At 42.6% G+C, this 25,261-nt stretch overlaps 1 protein-coding gene across 1 annotated transcript in view; it reads right to left on the reverse strand.

The window, feature by feature from the left end:
- The window catches only part of CPVL (carboxypeptidase vitellogenic like), a 212,441-nt gene that overhangs the window by 120,418 nt on the left and 66,762 nt on the right, over window positions 1-25,261 (reverse strand). Inside the window, exon 8 of the mRNA XM_073630166.1 lies at window positions 289-411. Within this exon, the coding sequence (XP_073486267.1) occupies window positions 289-411 (123 nt within the window). The remainder of the gene's footprint in view (window positions 1-288; window positions 412-25,261) is intronic.

Consider the following 25,261-nt stretch of genomic DNA (forward strand, 5'->3'; position numbering starts at 1 on the left):
CTGTGGGACATACACACAATAATGATTAGCATAACCCATTTCCCTTGGCCAGATTTAAGTGTGGTTTGTGTTTAATCCTAATCAGTTAAGGCAATCAGCAATGGTAAATCCTTTCTAGCCTGAACTTGATACAGAAACATACTTACGATCTGAAGCATTTGTTAACACACACTACAAAGTCCTATGGGAACGTGCATGCTTTATCAAAACATTGTGCAAGGGGAGAAAGGAATTCCACCTCCATTTGTAGATCAAACAAAAAAGAAAAATTGAATTAAAATGCCCTACCCCTTCAGGATCACAAAGTCCGTCTCCGATGGCAATCCCCTTGAAGTTGATTTTAACCTCAGCGGTTGGATTGTGAGTGTGGATGTAATAGCCGATTGCAGGAACATATTTCCCAGCATAGGACTAAAAGAAAAAACAAACAGCATTCTTGGTTACACACTACATTTAGAAGCATGAAAGAGTATTTATATAACCAGAAATCTCTTCTTCTAGTTACATGACAAAGAAAGCTGGCCTAATAAAGGCAAATTTAAAGTGTATGTAGACCCCGACAATGAGCTTCTCCTATTTGCCCTGCTAAATATACCACTGAAAGAATGTTTATATTGGTTTATAAAGTGCAAAAAAAAATACCCCTTGATCCTGCCAGAAATGTTTTGAGCTGATAACTGTTAACTGATAACTCTGCCTGTGTGGAGGCATATCTGTCAGCATTGTTTGCAGTTTTTTTTCCTGTGGACTACAGGACACCTCCCTTATAGATTGCAGAGAAGAGCAGAGGGAGAGGTGTTCTGTAGTCCTGTTCTAGGAAGACAAAACTAGATTTAGTACTGTGAGTGAGCGTGGTCACCCTAGAACTGGAAATGTGTTACTGGCTGGATCTGTTTTCTGAGCACTGCGGTGCAGGCCCTTTTGGGTCTGGTACAGAATTAAGGGGAACCCCACGCCAAAATTAAAAATTTTAAAAAAGGCGCGTAAAAATCCCCCCCTCCCAAATTCATACAGACTCTTATCCAATCATGCAGCCTGGCAGGTGAGGAAAAGGGGGGGGGGGGGGGGGCCAAAGAACCCTCCCATGTTGAGGGCATGTGGCCTAGTAGGGTTCAGGGAGGGGGGGGTGCGCGCTCATTTCTCCCCCACTTTCCTGCATGCTCGGATAAGGGTCTGGCATGGATTTTGAGGGGAAACCCACGCCATTTTTTTTTACATTTTGGCGCGGAGGTTCCCCTCAAAATACACACCAGACCTAAGGGCCTGGTATGGATTTGTTTGAGACACCACACCTTTATTTTATTGTATTTTTTAATTTTCGCAGGGGATTCCTCTTAAAATCCGTATCAGACCCAAAAGGGCCCGGTATGGACTGGGCCCCCTAGGCCGTTTTTTTCTTTTTTACAACTTTTTTTTTTTATTGCCGGCAATTTTTTATTAACAATCAGCCATCAGTGGGGAACCCTGCTGACAGCTGATGAGTCACCCATTGTGAAGGACACGACGGCTGGCTTCCCGACCCGCTCCTTAACAACTAGCTAATGTTAAAGACACCGGTGGCTGCAGGCTCCAAAAATTTGCATCTGAACCGCTGCTTTGGAAATTCGAAGTAAAAACTGAGGAGAAATTTGCACCGGACATATGTGAATCTAGCCTTAGGGTTTTTCTGCCCGGCCCCCGCAGATCACCTACAAAGACCAAAGAGAAAACCCTGTGTAAATACCAAGTCAATACGGTCAAAGCTTGTACAGGGCTAAATGCTTTTTTAATGCCCTAAAAGGGGCTGGCGACGTGTAGGTACCAAGCACTAACATTGTAGGAGAGAGGAAGGGAAGTCACATACAGTTGTCCTCATAAGTTTACATACCCTGGCAGAATTTGATGGTTAGTGTTTGGCTGAAGCCATTTATTATAAATCAACTGGGTTTACCCTTTTTAAATCATAATGGCAACAGAAACTGCCCAAATGACCCTGATCAAAAGTTTACATACCCTGGTGATTTTGGCCCGATAACATGCACACAAGTTGAAACAAAGGGGTTTGAATGGCTATTAAAGGTAACCATCCTCACCTGTGATCTGTTTGCTTGTAATTAGTGTGTGTGTGTGTGTATAAAAGGCCAATGAGTTTCTGGACTCCTGACAGACCCTTGCATCTTTCATCCAGTGCTGCACTGACGTTTCTGGATTCTGAGTCATAGGGAAAGCAAAAGAATTGTCAAAGGATCTGCGGGAAAAGGTAGTTAAACTGTATAAAACAGGAAATGGATATAAAAAGAAGGAATTGAGAATGCCAATCAGCAGTGTTCAAACTCTAATCAAGAAGTGGAAAATGAGGGGTTCTGTTGAAACCAAACCACGGTCAGGTAGACCAACTAAGGATTCCGTCACAACTGCCAGGAAAATTGTTTGGGATGCAAAGAAAAACCCACAAATAACTTCAGGTGAAATACAGAACTCTCTTTGGTGCTGTGCAGAACATGTGGTGTGGCTGTTTTAAAAAAGATGGGATGCATGGTCAAGTCACCGGAAGAAAGCCATTACTATGCAAACGCCACAAAGTATCCCGCTTACAATACGCCAAACACAGAGACAAGCCTCAAACCTTCTGTGACAAAGTCATTTGGAGTGATGAGACCAAAACTGAGCTTTTTGGCCACAACTATAAATGCTTCATTTGGAAAGGAGTCAACAAGGCCTTTTGCGAGCTACAAAAAAGGCACAGGAAATTTGGTCAAAATTGTTGGCAAGATGAATGTAGTATGTTAGCAAAAAATACTGGAGGAACATTTGCATTCATCAGCCAGGAATCTGCGCATGCGACGTACTTGGACATTCCAACATGACAATGATCCAAAACACAAGGCCAAGTCAACCTGTCATTGGCTACAGCAGAATAAAGTGAAGGTTCTGGAGTGGTCATCTCAGTCTCCTGATCTCAATATCATGAGGTCACTCTGGGGAGATCTCAAACATGCAGTTCATGCAAGACAGCCCAAGAATTTACAGGAACTGGAGGCTTTTTTGCCAAGAGGAATGGGCAGTTTTACCATTTGAATAAAGCAGAGATCTTGCGAGCCACAACAATCCAGTGCCTATAAAGTGAAAATAATAATAATATCCAGCTGCAGACGCAGATCACGTTTCATAATCGTGCAAAAATGATATAGAGAAATAAGTGCGTTGCGCTAGAAAAAAAATCACATTAAATATATGTCTATGTGTAAATTTGCATCAAGTGTATATCAATCAAATACAAAACGTATGCAATATATTCATAGTACGTCAAATGTCAATCAAGTACCGTATTTATCGGCGTATAACACGCACTTTTTTCCCCTTAAAATCAGGGGAAAATCGCGGGTGCGTGTTATACGCCGATCCCCTGCGATCCTGATCTGTCAGAATTAAAAAATCGCTGACCGCGATTTGAAAATGGCGCCGCCGGCGCCGAAATACACAGTGCCGGTCCTCGGCTCTTCTCGGCGGCTTTCGGTTTCACTCGAGCGCCGCCCGAACCTAGCCGAGTATACTCGGCTAGTTTCGGATAGCTCCGCTCACCGTCCGAGTGGAACCGAAAGTAAACGAGAGCCGCCGAGAAGAGCCGAGGACCGGCTCTGTGTATTTCGGCGCCGGCGGCGCCATTTTCAAATCGCGGTCGGCGATTTTGAAGCTCACAGGTTTCAGCAAGGCTGGACTGGGGCAAGGCTGGACTGGGGCAAGGCTGGACTGGACACTGGGGAAGGCTGCACTGACATGGCTGCACTGACATGGCTGCACTGACATGGCTGCACTGACATGGCTGCACTAGCAAGGCTGCACTGACATGGCTGCACTGACATGGCTGCACTGACATGGCTGCACTGACATGGCTGCACTGGCAAGGCTGCACTGACATGGCTGCACTGGCAAGGCTGCACTGACATGGCTGCACTGACAAGGCTGCACTGACATGGCTGCACTGACAAGGCTGCACTGACAAGGCTGGACTGGGGCAAGGCTGCACTGAGAAGGCTGCAATGATGGGCATTTAAATGTAAGTTTTTTCCCTTCAACTTCCCTCCTAAAAGTTTTTTTTCCTTAAAATTCCCTCCTAAATTGAGGTGCGTGTTATACGCCGGTGCGTGTTATACGCCGATAAATACGGTACATAACGTGGTAAATTCATAAGTGACAGTTCATAACAAAAAAAGGTTTTAAAGTGCAATGTGCATGCGCAATATCAACAGTGCAACACAGAATGTGAAAATGCACAGTGCTATGCATATACAACAAAAAATTCTAACAGATGTTCCTTTGTGATAAACACAAATCATATATAATAAATGCCCAATAAACGTGTAAAACAGTGTCCATATGTAATATCATCCAGCATGCTCATCCAATCTATAGTGCTGCAAAACCATGCTCCAGTGCACTCCAGTGACCCCCCCAAGGCTGTTGCGCTCACCTCAGAGCGTGTGACACAGTGATTAGCTGCATCCAAACACGCTTTGGAGCCACCTCCGGGCTCTATACTGAAATGTAGATATCGATCTCCAGCTGTGATTGGTGTTTTGAAAGTCACAAGCTGTGTTCAACAGTCCTGACACAAGCTTGTACCTTCTCCTCATGTGTTCAGACTAAGTCTTATGCCCCGTACACACGGTTGGATTTTCCGATGGAAAATGTCCGATCGGAGCGTGTTGTCGGAAATTCCGACCCTGTGTGGGCTCCATCGGACATTTTCCATCGGATTTTCCGACACACAAAGTTGGAGAGCAGGAGATAAAATTTTCCGACAACAAAATCCGTTGTCGGAAATTCCGATCGTGTGTACACAAATCCGACGGACAAAGTGCCACGCATACTCAGAATAAATAAAGAGATGAAAGCTATTGGCCACTGCCCCGTTTATAGTCCCGACGTACGTGTTTTACGTCACCGCGTTTAGAACGGTCGGATTTTCCGACAACTTTGTGCGACCGTGTGTAGACAAAACAAGTTTGAGCCAACATCCGTCGGAAAAAATCCTAGGATTTTGTTGTCGGAATGTCCGAACAAAGTCCGACCGTGTGTACGCCCTATTAGTCTATTAGAGCCTATGGCTCTAATCAGGTGCTTCAAAAAAAAAAAATACGCCCCCTCCCATCCCCGCCATAGAAATCCATGCGTCCAGTGTTCTGAAAGGGGCCAGGCGCATGGATGGGGGGGTGGCGCCCGTGCGCCCGTGCGCCCACAGTGCATGGGCCGCCACTGTAATCTGTACACAAAATGTGTACTGACCACCCCCCAGAAACATAAATTTCTTGCTTGTGTGATTGGCTCACTGATTTTCCCAGAAGTCTGCATCAACATGCAAGTCAGATTTCAGGCATCTCCTACAACAAAAATGTAATTTTTTGGTGAGATACCCCCAATAGGAACACGTCTAAAAGGATGCAGGCCCAGCAGTTTTCCTCATTAGTGTCCTGCAGGTGCTACAGCTGGTTGATAATTTTGAAACCACTCCCATTAGACTCACTTTTCTCACATGGACACAGACAAACACAAGAATTTCTTCAGAATAATAAAAAGTAGGAATCTGCAACAAAGTTTGCTAAAATCCTTGCAATGTACATAGATCACCCAGAGGGGAAGGTTTTTTTCCGAACAAAAGTGGAGTTACGCTTTAAGTTCTGCAACCGTTCTGAGATTGAATATCCCTAATAAACCGCTCGATGTTTAGCCACAAAACTGTTGCTTTGGTCGCAAAACAGACCTAATGCCAAAATATTTTCATACACAATGCGCATGCCCATTTAAGACACAATTGCAATACGAAAATGTTCCCCAAATTGTTTAAAAAGAACAAAAAAAAAAGTAAGCTGTTGTAAAGTGCAACAGTGAGCAAAGGAGAAGGCATATTCCCAGTCACATGATCACTAGTTAATAAAGTGCACAGTCATTTGCTCACACAGACATTTTGTCCACAGGGAAGAAAATGGTCATCGAGTTATGATACAAGTTTATTTACGGTCACTGTGTTACTAAGGCCTCCAGTGTCCAGGTTTCAAAGCAAGCCAGTAAATACAAAATACGTAAATCCCTACTTTCACACACTTTGAGGCAATATATATCACAAACCATTGTAAAAGGACATGGCAGGTCCACTTCAATGGTAGAGTTTATTACACTGCAAGCAGGCCATTTCTATGAAAATCACTTGCGGACATTGAACAATGCAGATCGCCTCCAGCTGTGAATGTTCCGGAGCCTTTTTTCCAGGCGCAATAAAGCATTGAAGTCAGGATAGAGGATCGCTCCAAACAGGAATGCAGGCGGCATTAAATGCCTTTACACATAAATGTTACCATGCAGTTTATGGCTTCTAGATATGTCAACTTAGCAACCTGCAAAAAGACCATTCTAACATTTACTTAAGCTAAGCACTGTCAAGGAGATCTTCATTAACTATTAAAATGAAACAACTGGGGACTAATATAGCACTTGTATGTACCATGCCTGGAATAAAACAATTTTTGGAGCTTACCAGTCCTAAGATGGAGTGACTGCATTCGTTTTTTGTTTTTTTTTCCAAGGCAGCAGGTACAGAAAATATCTGTTTATCTTGCCAAAAACGCAATGTCCCTGTCACTTCCAGTAAGCTACAAACACAGCAAAAACAAGATTACCTTGTGCAAACTACTAACTCTTCCATGTAATGGAGATTAACAAAAGGCAGACATGTTTAACCACTTCAGGCCCGTAAGGATTTACCCCCTTAAGGACCAGGCCATTTTTTTGTGGTACAGCACTGCGTTGCTTTAACTGACAATTGCGCTAATTTCTTCATCAATTTAGGCCAATATGTATTCTGCTACATATTTTTGGTAAAAAAAAAATCCCAATAAGCTTATATTGATTGGTTTGTGCAGAAATTATCACATCTACAAACTATGGGATTTTACGGCACTTTTATTTACTTTTTTACTAGTAATGGCGGCGATCAGCAACTTAGTGAGACTGAGACATTCCGGTGGACAAAGCGGACACCTTACTGACACTTTTGTGGGAACCAGTGACAGTGAACAGTGCTAAAAATATGCACTGTTACTGTACTAATGACAATGGCAGGGAAGGTGTTAATACCAGTAGCGATCAAAGGGTTAAGTGTGTACCTAGGGGGTGCTTGCTAGCTGTGTGGGGGATGGACTCACTGGATGAACACAAAGATCTGTGTTCCTGCTTAGCTGGAACACAAGATCATGGTGTTCTTCCCTGTCAAAATGGGGATCTAACTCTGTGGAGAGATCTCGGCCCCCCTGGCCAATCAGCATGCACCCCTGCGGTCTATTGCACGAAATGACGTAAAGGTACGTCGTTTCGTGCAATAGAGTCGACCTGTCACAGTATATGTACTATTGCCGGTCCACAAGTGGTTAAAAAGAGCTGTTCACTTTTAGAACAGATTACGCGTTTTTAGGGTGGAACATATAACATGTTCCAGCTTCTGCAGCTCTCCCTCACCCTGTGACAGCGGGCGAGGGTTCTTCTCCCGGCTTCGCCCACACAGCCACATCATTCATTCACAGTTTCCTGTAAATCAGGGGTAGGCAACCTGGGGCCCTGCAGCTGTTGTGGACCTACATTTCCCATGAGGCATTGCAAGGCTGGCAGTTACAATTTTTCCAGAGGCATGATGGGACTTGTAGTTCTCAGTAATCGTCAAATCCACAGATATTAAAGTGCAAACATGCATTAACACTCCATAAAGTGACTCTTGAGAAGAAAAATCCTGTTCAATAAGAAGGTGACTTTGCACACGTGCTCCCCCCCCCTCCCCGGATCATAACACTTCAATTAACCCACTACCAAAACATCATAAAAATAGCTAATGGGCAAACCATCATTAAAAAAGAGAACATGTGCATGGGCAATAAAAATATTACTACAGACCATAATTAGTAAAAAGAATACTCAGCATAAATCACTGAGTGGCATACAAATTTGTTAAAAATGAATACCATGTAGCCCCCCTCAAACACCAGACGCATACATGTAGTCAAATAACCAACTACAAGGGGCAGGTACAATGCTTGAAAAAAAAGGGGAGGCACAAAAATACAGCAACCACCTAATTAATTTATGAAAAGCACAACCATATATCTAAAAATAAACGATTAAAAATCATCTTCGATTGCTGAGAAAACACTGGGAGATCAAACTCTTTGTTTAGACCCCCCGGTGATAAAGACCTTAATTGGTGTATCCACCAGGATTCGCGTTTGCTAATTTCTTTAATATAATTACACCTTCTCCAGTGGTATTGGGGGGCCTCTATCCCCCAAAATAGCATCCCTTCTGGATTCTTATGGTGTTTATCCCTAAAATGGATAGATAAATGGTGTTTGTCAAATCCATTTCTTACTTGTTCTTCCATTTTGACCTTGAGAGCTCTCTTTGTTCTACCGACATAAATTAAGTTGCAGGGACATTTAAAGGCGTAGACAACCCCCTTAGTTTCACAGGAAATACAATCCCTGATGTTATATGCCTGATTGTTTTTAGGATTAATGAAGGTTTTTACTTTGACATTTTTTGGGACTCTAATGCAGCTATAACAACGACCACATCCATGAAAACCCTTAATGTCCCAAAACATTAATGGTCTGGATGATGGAGGTTCTATCACAGTGTGTACAATCCTCTCCCTTTCATCTGGTAGAGAATCACACAGTGATATATCCTGCTTTAGCACACACCAATATTTGGTAATAATCCTTTCTATATCCTCATTCTGTAAATTGTAATCCAATACTAAACAAGTCTCATTACCCAAATTAAATTTTCCTATCTGTAGTGTCCTCCAATAACCTTTCTCTATCCATGTCCCTAATTTTTATCCTCTCTCTCCCCAGAAAGTTAGCATCATATCCCTTATCCCTAAACATCTTAGTTTATCAGTTTATCAGAATCTCCAACCCTTGTGCAGTTTCTTTTTATCCGCATGTATTGTCCCCTGGGGATATTAACAATCCAGGACCTGTAATGGCAACTCATCGTAGGAATATAAGAATTACAATCAGTCTCCTTAAAGCATGTAATAGTCTCCATACCATATCAAGTGTTCCTAATCTCTAAATCCAAGACGTGTACCTTTTGATCACTAATTCCCCATGTAAGGCTTATATTATGGTCATTTGGATTCATTGTTGTTAACAAAGGTTCCACATCATTAGTTTCCCCCTCCCAAACAATGATCAGATCATCTATAAAGCGTTTGTACAAAAGGGTTCTGGGGTCTGGATTCAATAAGATACCCACTTTGCCATGTACAAAGTTAGCCACACTAAATGCAAAACTTGGCACCCATTGCCACCCCCCTTATTTGCAAATAAATATTATTGTACCAAAAATAGTTAAGTGTTAAACAAAATTTTAAACATTTCAGAATAAACTTTTGTTCCTTTCGTGCATACTTATGTCACTCTGTGATTTATGCTGGGTATTCTTTTTATTAATTATGGTCTGTAGTAATATTACTTTTTATTGCCAACGCACATATTCTCTTTTTTAATGATGGTTTGCCCATTAGCTATTTTTATGATGTTTTGGTAGTGGGTTAATTAAGGTGTTATGATCCAGTTGTTATGGATCATAATACATGGAACCAATAGGAAGGACGATATATATACATTTTACCTTATATATCCATACTATGATGGATGTATTAATTTAGGGTTAAGGGGGAGGGGGTTTTACCCGATTCTGTATTTGCGTTCACAATTGTATTTTCATTTAAACATTGGTTAGTGAATGTGATAAGTTTTTTTATTGTTCATCCTCCGGGGGGCTTCATCCTATTGTGGTCTCCCCGTTCTGTATATAGTTTAATAATAATTTTTTATAGTAGCATCTATGTGGTAATATTCTTAATATCGTGGGTGATATCCACAACAAAATGGCGTCTATTATGACGGCTGGTGGCTTCATAAACATGGCCGCAATTGTGGTTTATCAGTTACATGAACCTACAACAAAATGGCGCTGATCTCGGCTTCATTTAAATGGCTGACAACACAGTATATAACCCAGTAGTTTCCACCATCCAATCAGATCCCCCTGAGGAAGACACATGATTAGCCCTGTGTCGTCACATGTAGGGGAGGGGCCAGGACGGTGGAGGAGACAGTCTCATGCTTGTTTGAGCAGACTACTGGCACACATAGGATTTGAAGCTAGCTGGAAGAGGATTTTTACTACTTTATGGTTTGTATAGTTTGGTGCGCTGGAAGCACCATTAAAATGTGAGTACCCCGATGTTCTTTTTTCTAATTAAACTTGCAAACAAATCGATAAAATAAGAAAGAGGCTGGATAGTGTATTAACATTGAGGATATCCTCTGTGGATGTAACCGTGGGATCCTGCTGAAAATGTCTTAACTCAGAGCCCAGGTTCAACAGCTTATGTGGACCAAGTTGTGTCACACTGCTTGAGATGAGCGCAGCCACACGGGGGGAGCACGTGTGCAAAGTCACCTTCTTATTGAACAGGATTTTTCTTCACAAGAGTCACTTTATGGGGTATTATTGCACATATGCACTTTAACATCTGTGGATTTGAACATCACTGAGGACATTGTGTCCAAAAAAACATTTTATTCTATGGATTTTTTCACTGTGAACTTGCTCGATTTACAAATTGTCGCTGCACCATATTTTATATTAATTTCTCTTTTTGTATACATAATATGGATGTTATTGTAATAGCACTCTTGTATCATTAAGGCTATTATCGCACAGCGCTGCATTTTCTTTGCTATTTAAGTGTTCTTGCATAGCAAGACCACTTACTGTTATCTCACATACAGTGGGGCCGGAAAGTATTCAGACCCCCTTAAATTTTTCACTCTTTGTTATATTACAGCCATTTGTTAAAATCATTTAAGTTAATTTTTTTCCTTATTAATGTACACACAGCACCCCATATTGACAGAAAAACACAGAATTGTTGACATTTTTGCAGATTTATTAAAAAAGAAAAACTGAAATATCACATGGTCCCAAGTATTCAGACCCTTTGTTCAGTATTTAGTAGAAGCACCCTTTTGATCTAATACATCCATGAGTCTTTTTGGGAAAGATGCAACAAGTGTTTCACACCTGGATTTGGGGATCCTCTGCCATTCCTCCTTGCAGATCCTCTCCAGTTCTATCAGGTTGGATGGTAAACGTTGGTGGACAGCCATTTTTAGGCCTCTCCAGGGATGCTCAATTGGGTTTAAGTCAGGGCTCTGGCTGGGCCATTCAAGAACAGTCACGGAGTTGTTGTGAAGCCACTCCTTCGTTATTTTAGCTGTGTGCTTAGGGTCATTGTCTTGTTGGAAGGTAAACCTTCGGCCCAGTCTGAGGTCCTGAGCACTCTGGAGAAGGTTTTTGTCCAGGGTATCCCTGTACTTGGCCACATTCATCTTTCCCTCTATTGCAACCAGTCGTCCTGTCCCTGCAGCTGAAAAACACCCTCACAGCATGATGCTGCCACCACTATGCTTCACTGTCGGGATTGTATTGGACAGGTGATGAGCAGCGCCTGGTTTTCGCCACACATACCGCTTAGAATTAAGGCCAAAAAGTTTTATCTTGGTCTCATCAGACCAGAGAATCTTATTTCTCATCATCTTGGCGTCCTTGAGGTGTTTTTTTTAGCAAACTCCATGCGAGCTTTCATGTGTCTTGCACTGAGGAGAGGCTTCTGTCGGGCCACTCTGCCATAAGGCCCCGACTGGTAGAGGGCTGCAGTGATGGTTGACTTTCTACAACTTTCTCCCATCTCCCGACTGCATCTCTGGAGCTCAGCCACAGTCATCTTTGGGTTCTTCTTTACCTCTCTCACCAAGGCTCTTCTCCCCCGATAGCTCAGTTTGGCCGGACGCCCAGCTCTAGGAAGGGTTCTGGTCGTCCCAAACAATTTCCATTTAAGGATTATGGAGGCCACTGTGCTCTTAGTAACCTTAAGTTCAGCAGAATTTTTTTGTAACCTTGGCCAGATCTGTGCTTTGCCACAATTCTATCTCTGAGCTCGTCAGACAGTTTCTTTGACCTCATGATTCTCATTTGCTCTGACATGCACTGTGAGCTGTAAGGTCTTCTATAGACAGGTGTGTGGCTTTCCTAATCAAGTCCAATCAGTATAATCAAACACAGCTGTACTCAAATGAAGGTGTAGAACCATCTCAAGGATGACCAGAAGAAATGGACAACACCTGAGTTAAATATATGAGTGTCACAGCAAAGGGTCTGAATACTTAGGAGCATGTGATATTTCATTTTTTCTTTTAATAAATCTGCAAAAATGTCAACAATTCTGTGTTTTTCTGTCAATATGGGGTGCTGTGTGTACATTAATGAGGAAAAAAAATGAACTTAGCAAATGGCTGCAATATAACAAAGAGTGAAAAATGTAAGGGGGTCTGAATACTTTCCGTCCCCACTGTATATATTATTATTCTTATTATACCCAAATGTACCACCCCAACTCCTCCCACAGCTTTTACACTACAAAGACCAGTGTTTCTCAACTCCAGTCCTCAAGGCGCCCCAACAGGTCATGTTTTCAGGCCATCCATTATTTTGCACAGGTGATTTGATCAGTTTCGCTGCCTTATTAATTATCACAGCCGTTTCATCTAAGGGGAATCTTGAAAACATGACCTGTTGGGGCGCCTTGAGGACTGGAGTTGAGAAACACTGACATAGACAGTAATATACAGAAATGTGCGGATTGTTCCCGATTGGTGTGCTATTACTTTGTGGAATGTTTCGCTGAATGGTTCACAAAATATCATAGTTTTTGCTGCGAAATTGGTCCCATAGGAATGAATGGCGAAATGTTCAAAACTAGAGTGGGAGGTGACAAAAGCTGACAACCCCATGATCAGCCAAAACATTATGTCCACCCCATGATCAGCCAAAACATTATGACCCCCCATGATTAGCCAAAACATTATGACCCCCCCATGATTAGCCAAAACATTATGACCCCCCCCATGATCAGCCAAAACATTATGACCACCCCATGATCAGCCAAAACATTATGACCACCCCATGATCAGCCAAATAATTTGTGACCACCCCATTATCAGCCAAAACATTATGACCACCCCATGGAAAAAAAAAAATAATTAAAAACAAAAAAAATCATTTTTGAAGAAAAATAAATAAAAATCATTTAACCACTTCCCACCCGGCCACTGCACATAAACGGCCGGGTGGGAGCTCCCTCCTTCTGACTGGACGTTCCCGAACGTCCTTCAGAAGGAGCAGCCGCATCTCGGAACGGCAGGAGGGCAATGTGATTTGCCCTCCTGATCCACACGATGGCTGTGTGTAATCACAGCCATCGTATAGTAAACATGGGGGAGGGGTGACATTTGACAGGAGATCGCGCCGCCACGTGCCCGCGCAGCGGCGCGATCCCGATCTGCCTGTGCCTCCCAGAGACAGTGGAATATTATATATATATAATATATATTATTATGATTGGCCCTCCTGATCACGTGACAACTGTGTCCAATCACACATCATGTAATGTAAATAGAGAGCGGTTGTAACTGCTCTCATCTCTTCCTCTCCTCAAACAGAGCCTGTCAGTGAGGAGAAAAAGAGAGATCTGTGCTGCAGCTGGGAGATCAGTGAGTTTTATAGCTGTATGTCTGCTGTTTACCCACTGATCACCCAGCTAGTGTCCCCAAAACAGTGAAAACACCTGTCAGTGAACATCTGCCCATCAACAACTGACACATCTGCCCGCCAACAGTGGGCACATCTGCCCCCCTGCCATCAGGCACATTTGCCCGCCCGCCAGGCACATCTGCCGCCCGCCATCTGTCACATCTGCCGCCCGCCATCTGTCACATCTGCCGCCCGCCATCTGTCACATCTGCCGCCCGCCATCTGTCACATCTGCCGCCCGCCATCTGTCACATCTGCCGCCTGCCATCTGTCACATCTGCCATCTGCCCACGATCAGGCACATCAGCCCATCAACAGCTGGCACATCAGCCAGTCAATAGCTGACACATCAGCCAGTCATTAGCTGGCACATCAGCCGCCCACCATCATCAGGCACATCTGCCTGCCATTATCAGGCACATCTGCCTGCCCACCATCAGGCACATCTGCCCGCCCACCATCAGGCACATCTGCTGCCCGCCAACATCAGGCACATCTGGCACATCTGCCACCTGCCATCTGGCACATCTGCCACCCGCCATCTGCCCACGATCAGGCACATCTGCCCCCCAACATCAGGCACATCTTCCCGCCAACATCAGGCACATCTAGCCCATCATCTGGCATAGCCGCCCACCATCTGGCACATCTGCCACCCGCCATCTGACACATCTGCCCGCCAACATGACGAAAAGATCTTACAGCGCAGAGGAGGCTCTGCAAATACTTCAGAGTATGTCGCACAAGAGTAGCGGGGAATTCTCTCCGTCAGACTCAGATAGCGGCTATGAGCCAGTGGAAAGCAGTGGCTCCGAGTTGGAAACAGAGGAAGATAGAATCCTAACAAGGAGAATCAGGAGAAATGAGCAGGAGGAGACATTCACCAGCAGCGCAGCACTCCAGGGCATCCACCAGCAGCGCAGCACTCCAGGATGATATGCAGGCATCCACCAGCAGCCCAGCACTTCAGGATGATATGCAGGCATCCACCAGTAGCGCAGGACTCCAAGGCATCCACCAGCAGGCATCCACCAGCAGTGCAGCACTCCGGGATAGGCAGGCATCCACCAGCAGTTCTGCAACCTTCCTAGAAGATAGGCCAGATGCTAGCAACGGATCCCATCAACGAGGCAGTGCCCATACTAGCCTCCCAGATGCTCTACTGTATCCAACATGGCTGCCCGATACGTCAGTAGAACCTGTAATACCCCTTTTTACAGCCCAGCCAGGCCCTCAGATGCAGACGGAAAATGTAACCCCACTTTATTATTTTCATTTATTTTTTAACAATGATCTCCTAACCTACATTGTGGAGCAATGTAATCTATACGCCAGCCAACATATAGCCAACAATCCAAGTTCTTCATATGCCCGTCCTTTTGTTTGGAAACCCCTCACCGTGGAAGAATTTAACAATTTTCCTTGGCATAACCCTCAACATGGAGCTGACAAAAAAAAATGAACTCCGTGTCTACTGGTCTACCCAACCTATCCACCACATGCCGGTCTATTTGTCATTGATGCCCAGAACCCGTTATAACAATGCCCAATGCCTCCCTCAAAATCATCCCAGTTACGATAAATTATTAAAAACTCGGCCCCTAATCAATTTTTTTTGCGCCAGCTTCAAGGAGATGTTTACCCCTGATAGAAATATGTGTGTAGATGAATCCCTAGTACACTTCACCGGAAGACTCGGAATAAAACAATACCTCCCCAGTAAAAGAGCCAGACGTGGGGTAAAATTTCATAAGGCGTGTGACAGGGCCACGGGTTACACATATGACTTTATAATTTATGAGGGAAAAGTCAGACAGCTAAACCCCCCTGGATGCCCTACCTACATGGGAACAAGTGACAAAATTGTCTGGCAGCTGATCCAACCATTACTTGGGAAAGGTTACCACCTATGTGTAGACAATTTCTACACTAGTCTCCCACTTTTCCGCCATTTGTACCTAAAGAACACTGTGGCCTGTGGGACAGCACGGACCAACCGCAAAGGCTTCTCACAAAGATTGGTCGCCAAGAAATTGAAGCAGGGTGAAATGGCCAGTATGCGGACTGAAGAGGTACTAGCGGTGAAGTCGAGAGATAAAAAAAGAGATGTCTACATCCTTTTCACAATACATAATGACACCTTGGTGGAACTTCAGAGTAGAAGAGGCCCCATACAGAAGCCAAAATGTGTGCATGAGTACAACCTATACATGGGGGGGTGGGGGGTGGATATGAAAGACCAGATGATGCAGCCCTACTTGGCCACCAGGAGATCACTATTTTGGTACAAGAAAGTCGCCATTTATTTGATGCAACTTGCCCTATTTAATTCATATATAATTTTTTCTAAGTGCACCCAAAGTTCCCTAACCTATCTAAAATTCCAAGAAGACGTTGTCACAGCCCTTCTCTATCCCCAAGGCCAAGCCCCTCAACTAATTCGCTCCGATTCATTAGCCATACTCCATGAAAGGCACTTTCCCGAAAATCTTCCCTCTTACCCAAACAGGTCGCAAACCCCCCAAAAAATGTTGTGTGTGTGCGCAAGTAGAGGAATTCACCATGACACCCGATACTACTGTCCACAATGTCCCTCTCAGCCAGGCCTCTGTATTGGAACGTGCTATCGGAGCTATCATACTTCACTACACTATTAGTAAAATGAAGATGATTTTTTTCACTATCTGCCATTTCTGTGAATGACCCGGACTATTAACGACTATGCCTCTGCCAAACATGTTTCTGCCTTCAATGTGAATTGACCCGGACTGTTAAATGACCATGCTTTTTGCCTGCCTCCTGAACTGATCATTTGCCCTGCCACTGTACAGCACAGGGGTCTCACATATGTGAGGGGCTCCAGAAAAGGTTTTCCGAGTGGAGAAAACATTTTTCTCCGGGTTTTTAGTTTTCTCGGATTAGGGTCTGGAGACTCAGGGGCTTCAAAGAGATTTGGGTGGGAAGAAGCCTCTACCCCTGTCCTCAGGTCTTACCTGACCAAGGCCCAATGTACAAAGTGCCGCTTGCTGCCACCTGAACTGGTCATGCCTTTGCCTGCCACCTGGACTGGCCATGCCTATGCCAGTTAAACCTTGGTCTGTACTGAACCATGTTCATACTCTTCCATATCTGTCTGCTGCCTGGACAATTCCTGGACATTTCCTTTGGCTGTCTGGACAAATGCTTTGGCTGCTCTGGAAAGGTATTCCTGCCTGCTAAAACCGCAGGTGAGCTTTTTTTTTTACCTTTTGCTCAGCAGAATGTATTTTGGGGTGTAATTTTTGGTGTGTACATGCTGTGTGTTAGAAGTCTGGAGGTGCTACTTGCATGTTGGGCCTCTGTACGTGGCCAGGTAGTGGAAAAGTCTCACACATGGGGTATTGCCATACTCAGGACGAGTAGCAGAATGTATTTTGGGGTGTCATTTTGGCTATGTGCATGTTATGTGTTAGAAAGATCTTCTAAATTGACAACTTTGTGAGAAAAAAAAATAGGTTTTCGTTTTCTTTCCACATTTTTCAAAAACTTGTGGAAAGAAATGACATGTTCAAAAGACTCATTATGCCTCATAGAATATACAGTGGGTTGTTTTCTTTCCAAAATGGGGTCATTTTGTGGGTAATTCCATTGTACTGGTGCTCCAGGGCCTTCAAAAATGTGATAGGTACTCAGGAAATGAAATGTGTAATTTATGCCTTTAGAACGCCTGATGGTGCTATATGGATGCTGGGCCTCTGTATGTGGCCAGGCTGTGGAAAAGTCTCACACATGGGGTATCGCCATACTCAGGACGAATAGCAGAATGTATTTTGGGGTGTAATTGCAATTATGCCTGCACCGTGTGTGAGAAATAACTTGTAAATATGACAATTTAGTGAAGAAAAAAAAAAAAAAATTATATATATATATATATATATATATATATATATATATATATATATTTCTTAATTTTCCAAAGCATTGTGGGGAAAAAATTTCAACTTCAAAAAATTCACTATGCCTCTTACTAAATACCTCAGACTGTCTTCTTTCCAAAAAGGGGTGATTTGGGGGGTTATTGTACTGTCCTAACATTTTAGGGCCTCAAGAAATGAGATCAGTGCATTAGGCTATTAGTGCATTAGGATTGATACATTTTCAATAATGCGTAGCATGGCTTGTAGACTCTATAACTTTCACACAAACCAATGATCATACAATTATCAGGATTTTTTTTTACCAAAGACATGTGGTAGAATACATTTTTGCCTAAATTTTCGACAAAATTTAATTTTTTTGGTTTCTTTTAAAAGAGAAAGTAGAAAATTTTGTTTTTTTTATCAAAATATTCGCTCTTTTTTCGCTTATATCTCAAAAAATAAAAAACTGAAGTAGTCAATAAAAATACCACCAAAAGAAAGCTCTATTTGTGTGAACAAAATGATAAAAATTTCATTTGGGTACAGTGTAGCATGACTGAGTAATTGTCATTCAGAGTGAGAGAGCACTGAAAGCTGAAAATTGGTCTGGGAAGGAAGGGGGTGAAAGTGCCCAGTATTGAGGTGGTTAAAAATAAATAAATAAATAAATGTTTTGAAAAAAATGTTCAGCTCTTTCAGCTAATGATGGGACTTTAACTATTTATACTTTTTAAAATATTAAGCTTTTTAACACTTTTTACAGTTACTCCAGCCACTCCAACCACACAACAGTTACTCAAGCCACTCCACCCAGTTATACTCTGCCCACTCAAGTTGTAGACTACTGTAGGTGGAGGCAAGAACACTTCACACAATTTCCACAGAAATTCTAGCTTTTCTAGTTTTATACAGGTTTTTCACATATTATGGGATTGCGTTTGATGCATAGCAGCTGTGTATAGGCACTTGATTCACCTTCACATGGATTGTTTTAATCACACCTGATGCTAATTGTAGCTTAGGGCTTGTTTAGGGTAACTCGCAGGATTTTTATTATTTAGCTTGTAGTTTCAACGAGCTGCCAGGGCGCTGGTAAGCACTCTGGAAGTCCATTTATTCTTCCTGCTCCCAGGTAACTGCCTGCCCATAAGAGGTATGGGCAGACACCTTTGCTGAGAGTCTGCAGGAGTCCAGGATTGTACCTGCAATTAGCAGGCTCCAGAAGAAAAAAAAATTCACTTTTTTTACCTGCAAAAAAGGTAAACTTATCCTTTAACCACTCCCCGCCCATATGACATCATATGACGTCCTGGAGTTGATGTGGTTATACCAGAAGAATGCCTGCAACTATCATCCCGGTATCAACATTTTCAGCCGGCGATTCCTTCTTCACCAGAAGTGATTAGAGTGGCTGAACAGCCACTCGATCACTTCTGCAGGCGGCGGAAGGGTGGTTGCTGGCGGCACTACACAGAGGGGAACCAATGTTGTTCCTCCTCCTCTGTGATCCCATAAACTGAAAGATTTAGTCACTTCCAGTTTCGGCTCTGTTTGCCTGGCTGTTAGCGGCCAGGAAAGCAGCCGATCAGACCAATCTGCGTCTAATTGACTGCATTGAAGGACAGGAGGAGAGATGTAGGGTCTAATAGATCCCAGATGTCTCCATAAATGGACCAAAAAGCGCCCCCTTCCCCTGTGCTTACACATAAAGGCAAAGGCATACACAAGTCCCACACACAATGGTTAAAGTCCAGCTTGTGTGACAACCACAGCTTCCTCCATAGTTACAGTGGAGTGAGTGTAGCATCATCTTGATTCTTTGCGACAGAAGTTGCTTTCTTTTGTGAGTACAATGGAGTATTAATTTTGCCAATGAATCATTTTTATGGTAATGCACTAGGCTGGTGCGCCCTCTTTATTGCTTTTGTTCTAGCAAGCCCTGAATCAGAGTTCACACTGGTGTTGACTACAATTGCTTCTACCACTGAGCTAAAAAACACAAATATCACAATGTGCATCATGATTTTCCTGGGGATTGAGGATATAATCATGGACAGGCAGACTTTCCATCGCTCTGGGAGAGATATCTTCCATTCTGTGCCAGTTTAAAATGAAAGCTGGATGTCACACAAGGACCAAAACAGGGTGTGTCTCACTGCTTTGTATTCAGAGTTCACCAAGTACTCAAAGGTTCTGTTGGCACTTTCCTAAAAGGAGCTTATTTGACTTATTTGTAGCATGCATACAAGGAACATAGCTGTAGGCATAAGCACTTATGAATTGGGAAACCACTCCATATTAAATGTCCTAACATTTCACCACAAGAAAAAAATTGAAAAGGGACTACATAAAATAGATATAATTATATTATATCAAAGAAAACAGTCTGCACTGGAGCTGGATGCCAAGCAGTGTTTCATAATGGCTCTCCAATGTCCTTCCCAGTGTGCAGAACTTCATTTCTGAAAGCTGAGTCAGTCCTACATTTTACAAACTTTATTCCACTCGCTTTATTTTAATTAGAACATGTAGTTTGCTGCACAGCAGAAACATATTAGCTGGCAAACAATAGCTAACGAGTATGGCAAGTAATCAGAAATGAAGGATTTTTTTGGATCATTTGATAGAAAACAAGAAATGGGAAGGAATCCAGACATAAAAAAACAAAAAACAAACACTGCACTGAAATAGTTGCTGAAATTCCCAGCAGTGAATAAGGTTTGCTTTCATCCTGAACAGACTGTTGTTTTATAGACTTGTACTGGAAGGCTCTATCTAACATGATGCTTATACCTGAACCTAAACCTTTTTTTTTTTTTTTAATGGAAATCATGCAGGTTATACAATTTTTAAACATTTCCAGCTCAGTTTTTCTGATTAATAAAATATGTCAGTTTTCCAAAAATACCTACTTTAAAGAGTTTTTATAACTGCATTATTTTTCCACACGCTACAGCAAACAGAAGGATAACAGCATCTACAAGAAGCACAAGTCACAAAAGTATATTGCATGCGATATATTTTTTTATTTATTAGAGATACATAGAGTGCTGTACATTTTACACACACACATATACATATACACATATATATATATATATATATATATATATATATATATATATATATATATATATATACACACACACATATATTATATATATATATATATATATATATATATATATATATATATATATATATACACATACATACACATACACACACACACACAATATATATCGAGGTAGTGAGGTACCCCACCAGTGTATGAATACAGGATTTTCAACCAGGCAGGTTGAGGGGCTCCAGTGTATTTGCTTGTTTAGGAGGAAACTGGCTTTTCAGTTTCCTCATTATTTACTAAAGTCCACTTTGGGACCTGGAGCCCGGGGATTTCTTAGAGATCCAAGTGGGATGAAATCCGTAGTCCTGGGTCCGGGTTTTGAGATTCACCGTCACACTGATTGTTCAGGTGTGTGTGGGCCTGATAGCAGAGTCAGGATCAGGGTTCTGGGCTCCACCCTCCTGAGGAATCCAGGCTTGCAAGGGAGAACCCAGAGAGTGCAGGTGTGCACTGAAGTACCCAGAGAGGGCAGGCTGCAAGGTGAAAGCCTGAGTCTGAGGTAGTAGTCAGGAGAGCGCCATGTGGGAGCCCGAGCAGTGGTGCGTCCGCTGCTGAAGAGAGCCAGGTGGCTTGGTATTTTTGTTTGCTATGCTGCATGTGTAAGCCAGGAGGCTGAATATCCTTTTATTTGTTGCTGGCGGTGAAACCCCCCTCTGAGGGAAACGACTTTTGCTGGAACCTGGTTTGATTTTCTTTAACCATTTGCTGCCGCCCACCGTCATATGACGGCGGGACGGTGCAGCTGTTATCCTGGGCCGCCGTCATATGACGTGACAGCCTTCCAGGCCCTTCAGGTGGCGCCACGTCACTCGGGTCCTGGTGCGCGTGCCCGGCGGCTGCGATGTCCGCCGGGCACCCGCAATTGCACGGTAACTGAGCAGGACCGCTGATCTGTGTATGTAAACGCACAGATCCACGTCCTGTCAGAGGAGAGGAGACCGATGGTGTGTTCCTTATACAGAGGACCACCAATCGGTCCCCTCCCCCCACAGTTAAAATCACTTCTTAGGAACATAATTAACTCCTACAGCGCCCCCTCCTGGTTAATCCCTTAATTGCCAGTCACATTTATACAGTAATTGTAAATTTTTATATATACATTTATACAGTAATTAATGCATTTTTATAGCACGGATCGCTGTATAAATGTGAATGGTCCCAAAAATGTGTCAAAAGTGTCCGATGTGTCCGCCGCAATATCGTAGTCACGATAAAAATTGCAAATCGCCACCATTACTAGTAAAAAAAAAAAAAAAAAGCTATAAATCTATCCCCTTTTTTTTGTAGACGCTATAACTTTTGCGCAAACCAATAAATATACGCTTATTGCGATATTTTACACCAAAAATATGTAGAAGAATACGTATCGGCCTAAACTGAGGAAAAAATTTTTTTTTTTTTTAAAAATCTGGAGATTTATTATAGCAAAAAGTTTAAAAATATTGTGTTTTTTTTCAAACTTGTCACTCTTGTTTTGTTTAAAGCGCAAGAAATAAAAACCGCAGGGGTGATCAAATACCACCAAAAGAAAGCTCTATTATTGGGGAAAAAAATATTAAAAATTTCATTTGGGTACAGTGTTGCATGACTGCGCAATTGTTATTCAAAGTGCGACAGCTCTGAAAGCTGAAAATTGGCTTGGGCAGGAAGGGGGTGAAAATGCCCTGTATTGAAGTGGTTAATAAAAGTGGGCCAAAAAGCCCTCAAAAGAAATCATTTGTGTGGACTGTTCTCGCTAGCGGGTGCTACACTTGAGCTAAACAACCCCCAAACTATACTATGAAAAAAAAATATATATAATAAGAGGAAAGCTGCACAGAGTCTTAACCACTAGACATCCGCGCTATGGCTGAATGACGGCCACAGCGCGGACCTGCATTCCCGGGAGGACGTCATATGACGTCCTCCCCTGTGCACGCTCCCTGCGCGCGCCGGGCGCGCTGTGATCACCGAGTCACTGAGACTGGGCTGATCACCGATCTGAGTAAGGGGCCGGTCCCGGCCCCTTACCATGTGATCAGCTGTCAGCCAATGATAGCTGATCACATGATGTAAAACAGGAAGATCGGTAATCGTTTTTTTTTTTTACTCGCGCTGACAGCGCGAGTAGAGAAAAAAGCCGATCACCGGCTCAGATGTCAGGGACATCGGTCCCGAAGTGGAAGCACAACACATTCCTCATCAGTGCCACCCAAAAGTGCCACCTAACAGTGCCCACAGTGCCACCTAACAGTGCCCACAGTGCCAAACAGTGCCCACAGTGCCACCTATCAATGCCAACAAGTGCCACCTACCAATGCCCATCTGTAGTGCCAATCAGTGCCACCTGTCAGTGCTGCCCATCACTGCCACCCATCAGTGCCCATCACTTCCACCCATCAGTGCCCATCACTGCCGCCTCATCAACGTACATCAATGAAGAAGAAAAAGTACCCGTTAAAAATTTTTTATAACAAAATATAAAAAAAAAATTTTTTTTTTTTTTTTTAAATTCAGGTTTTTACATTTTTTTAACAAAAAGTAAAAACCGCAGAGGTGATCAAATACCACCAAAAGAAAGCTCTACTTGTGGGGAAAAAAAATGATAAAAATTTCATTTGGGTACAGCGTTGTATGACCGTGCAATTGTCATTCAAAATGCGTTAGCGCTGAAAGCTAAAAATTGGTCTGGATAGGAGGGGGGTTTAAGTGCCCTGTAAGCAAGTGGTTAAATTAGTGCTGGACCAAAATATAAGAAAAAGTCCAAAGGATCGCTGCACTTAAAATTTCTTTATTGAACCAAACATTACATGATGTGTAAGTTCATATTACGTTTTGGGCTTACGCCCTTCTTCAGATCAAACACACATCTAAAGTCAAAGCTACAGACATGGCTTAAATACCATCATTTCACACAATGGCGCAAACATACTAAACTGGAACGAGACAAGGATGATTATACCAACAACTGCGTATACAATTGGTCTAATTCTAAGGCATACAGACAAGGATGACAACAACAGCACAAACAAATCTCTACCTCCTCCTCTTTAATTGCCTCTACAGGGTCATCAGCTAATGTATCTACTACCTCTTTTTTAACCGAAGCTACAACAGACCACGCATCAGGAGGGGAGGCAAACGATACAAGAAAAGGAGTATCCAGGGGAGTAACAACCAGACTCCGGAACCGTCAGAGGCATTAGAGGACAATGTGGTATAAAATATTTCTTCGATATCATTGACAGAAACTGAAGTACAGATATTAAATAGAGGTTTGGGCTTTTGCCCTAAAGAAAACATGAATGAATTTGTGTTGAGACAGGATTTGTATCGCTTATAGAGGCAACTTAGATGGAAAGCTTATTTTTCTTTGAAACAAGGTTTACCAGATCCAGGTGTATTACCATTGTCTATGAAGAATTTACATTTGAGAACTAAAAGCACCACTGTACCTCCTAGCTCATGCTCTGCCTTTGAGGTGTTCATTGATAAAGTAAATGCAGACATAGATTCATTTTTAGGTGACAGGTCTAAATTGGACCATATACCAAACAACTTTAGTCCTAAAGAAAGTGAAGCTCAGTCCTCCTTGTCGGCTCAGCGAGATATTGTTATCAAACCGGCTGACAAGGGGGGAGCGATTGTGGTTATGGCCACACCGCGGTATGAAGCTGAGGTACTAAGACAGCTATCAGATATGCATACATATAAACGGTTGGACTCTTGTCCTGTTTTTCAAGTTCAGTCTAGAATTTAAAAAAGTGGTATCGAGAGCCCTTAAAGATGGTATTGTTGATAATGACACCCAAAAATTTGTAATATGCAATTATCCTGTCACACCGGTAATGTGCATATTACCAAAGATTTATAAGGACCATTTAAATCCCCCTGGGCCGTCCTATAGTGTCTGGAACAGAGTCAGTCACCACTCCATTAGCGCAATATTTGGATAGATGTTTCACTCCGTTGGTAATTAACACCAGATCATATTTGCGTAATACTGGTGATTTTTTAGAGAAAATTAGGAATATACAAGTGGGACCCGACTCTTCTAGTCACTTGGGACGTCTCTAGTCTTTACACTGTCATTCCACATGATTTGGGTATGGAAGACTGCTGGGCTACTGATACAGTCACAGTGCTATAATGATAAACAACTTGATTTTCTGCTTGCATTGCTTAAAATTGTTCTTGAAGAGAACTATTTTTTATTTAAAGAGACCCATTATTTGCAGCTTAAAGGCGCAGCGATGGGTTCCAATGTCGCACCCCCATACGCAAATACAGTGGGGACGGAAAGTATTACATTTTTCACTCTTTGTTATATTGCAGCCATTTGCTAAAATGATTTAAGTTCATTTTTTTCCTCATTAATATACACACAGCACCCCATATTGACACAAAAACACAGAATTGTTGACATTTTTGCAGACTTAATAAAAAAGAAAAACTAAAATATCACATGGTCCTAAGTATTCAGACCCTTTGCTCAGTATTTAGTAGAAGCACCCTTTTGATCTAATACAGCCATGAGTCTTTTTGGGAAAGATGCAACAAGTTT

The sequence above is a fragment of the Aquarana catesbeiana genome, linkage group LG05 (assembly GCF_042186555.1).
Source record: "Aquarana catesbeiana isolate 2022-GZ linkage group LG05, ASM4218655v1, whole genome shotgun sequence".
In the NCBI taxonomy this organism is placed as follows: domain Eukaryota; kingdom Metazoa; phylum Chordata; class Amphibia; order Anura; family Ranidae; genus Aquarana; species Aquarana catesbeiana.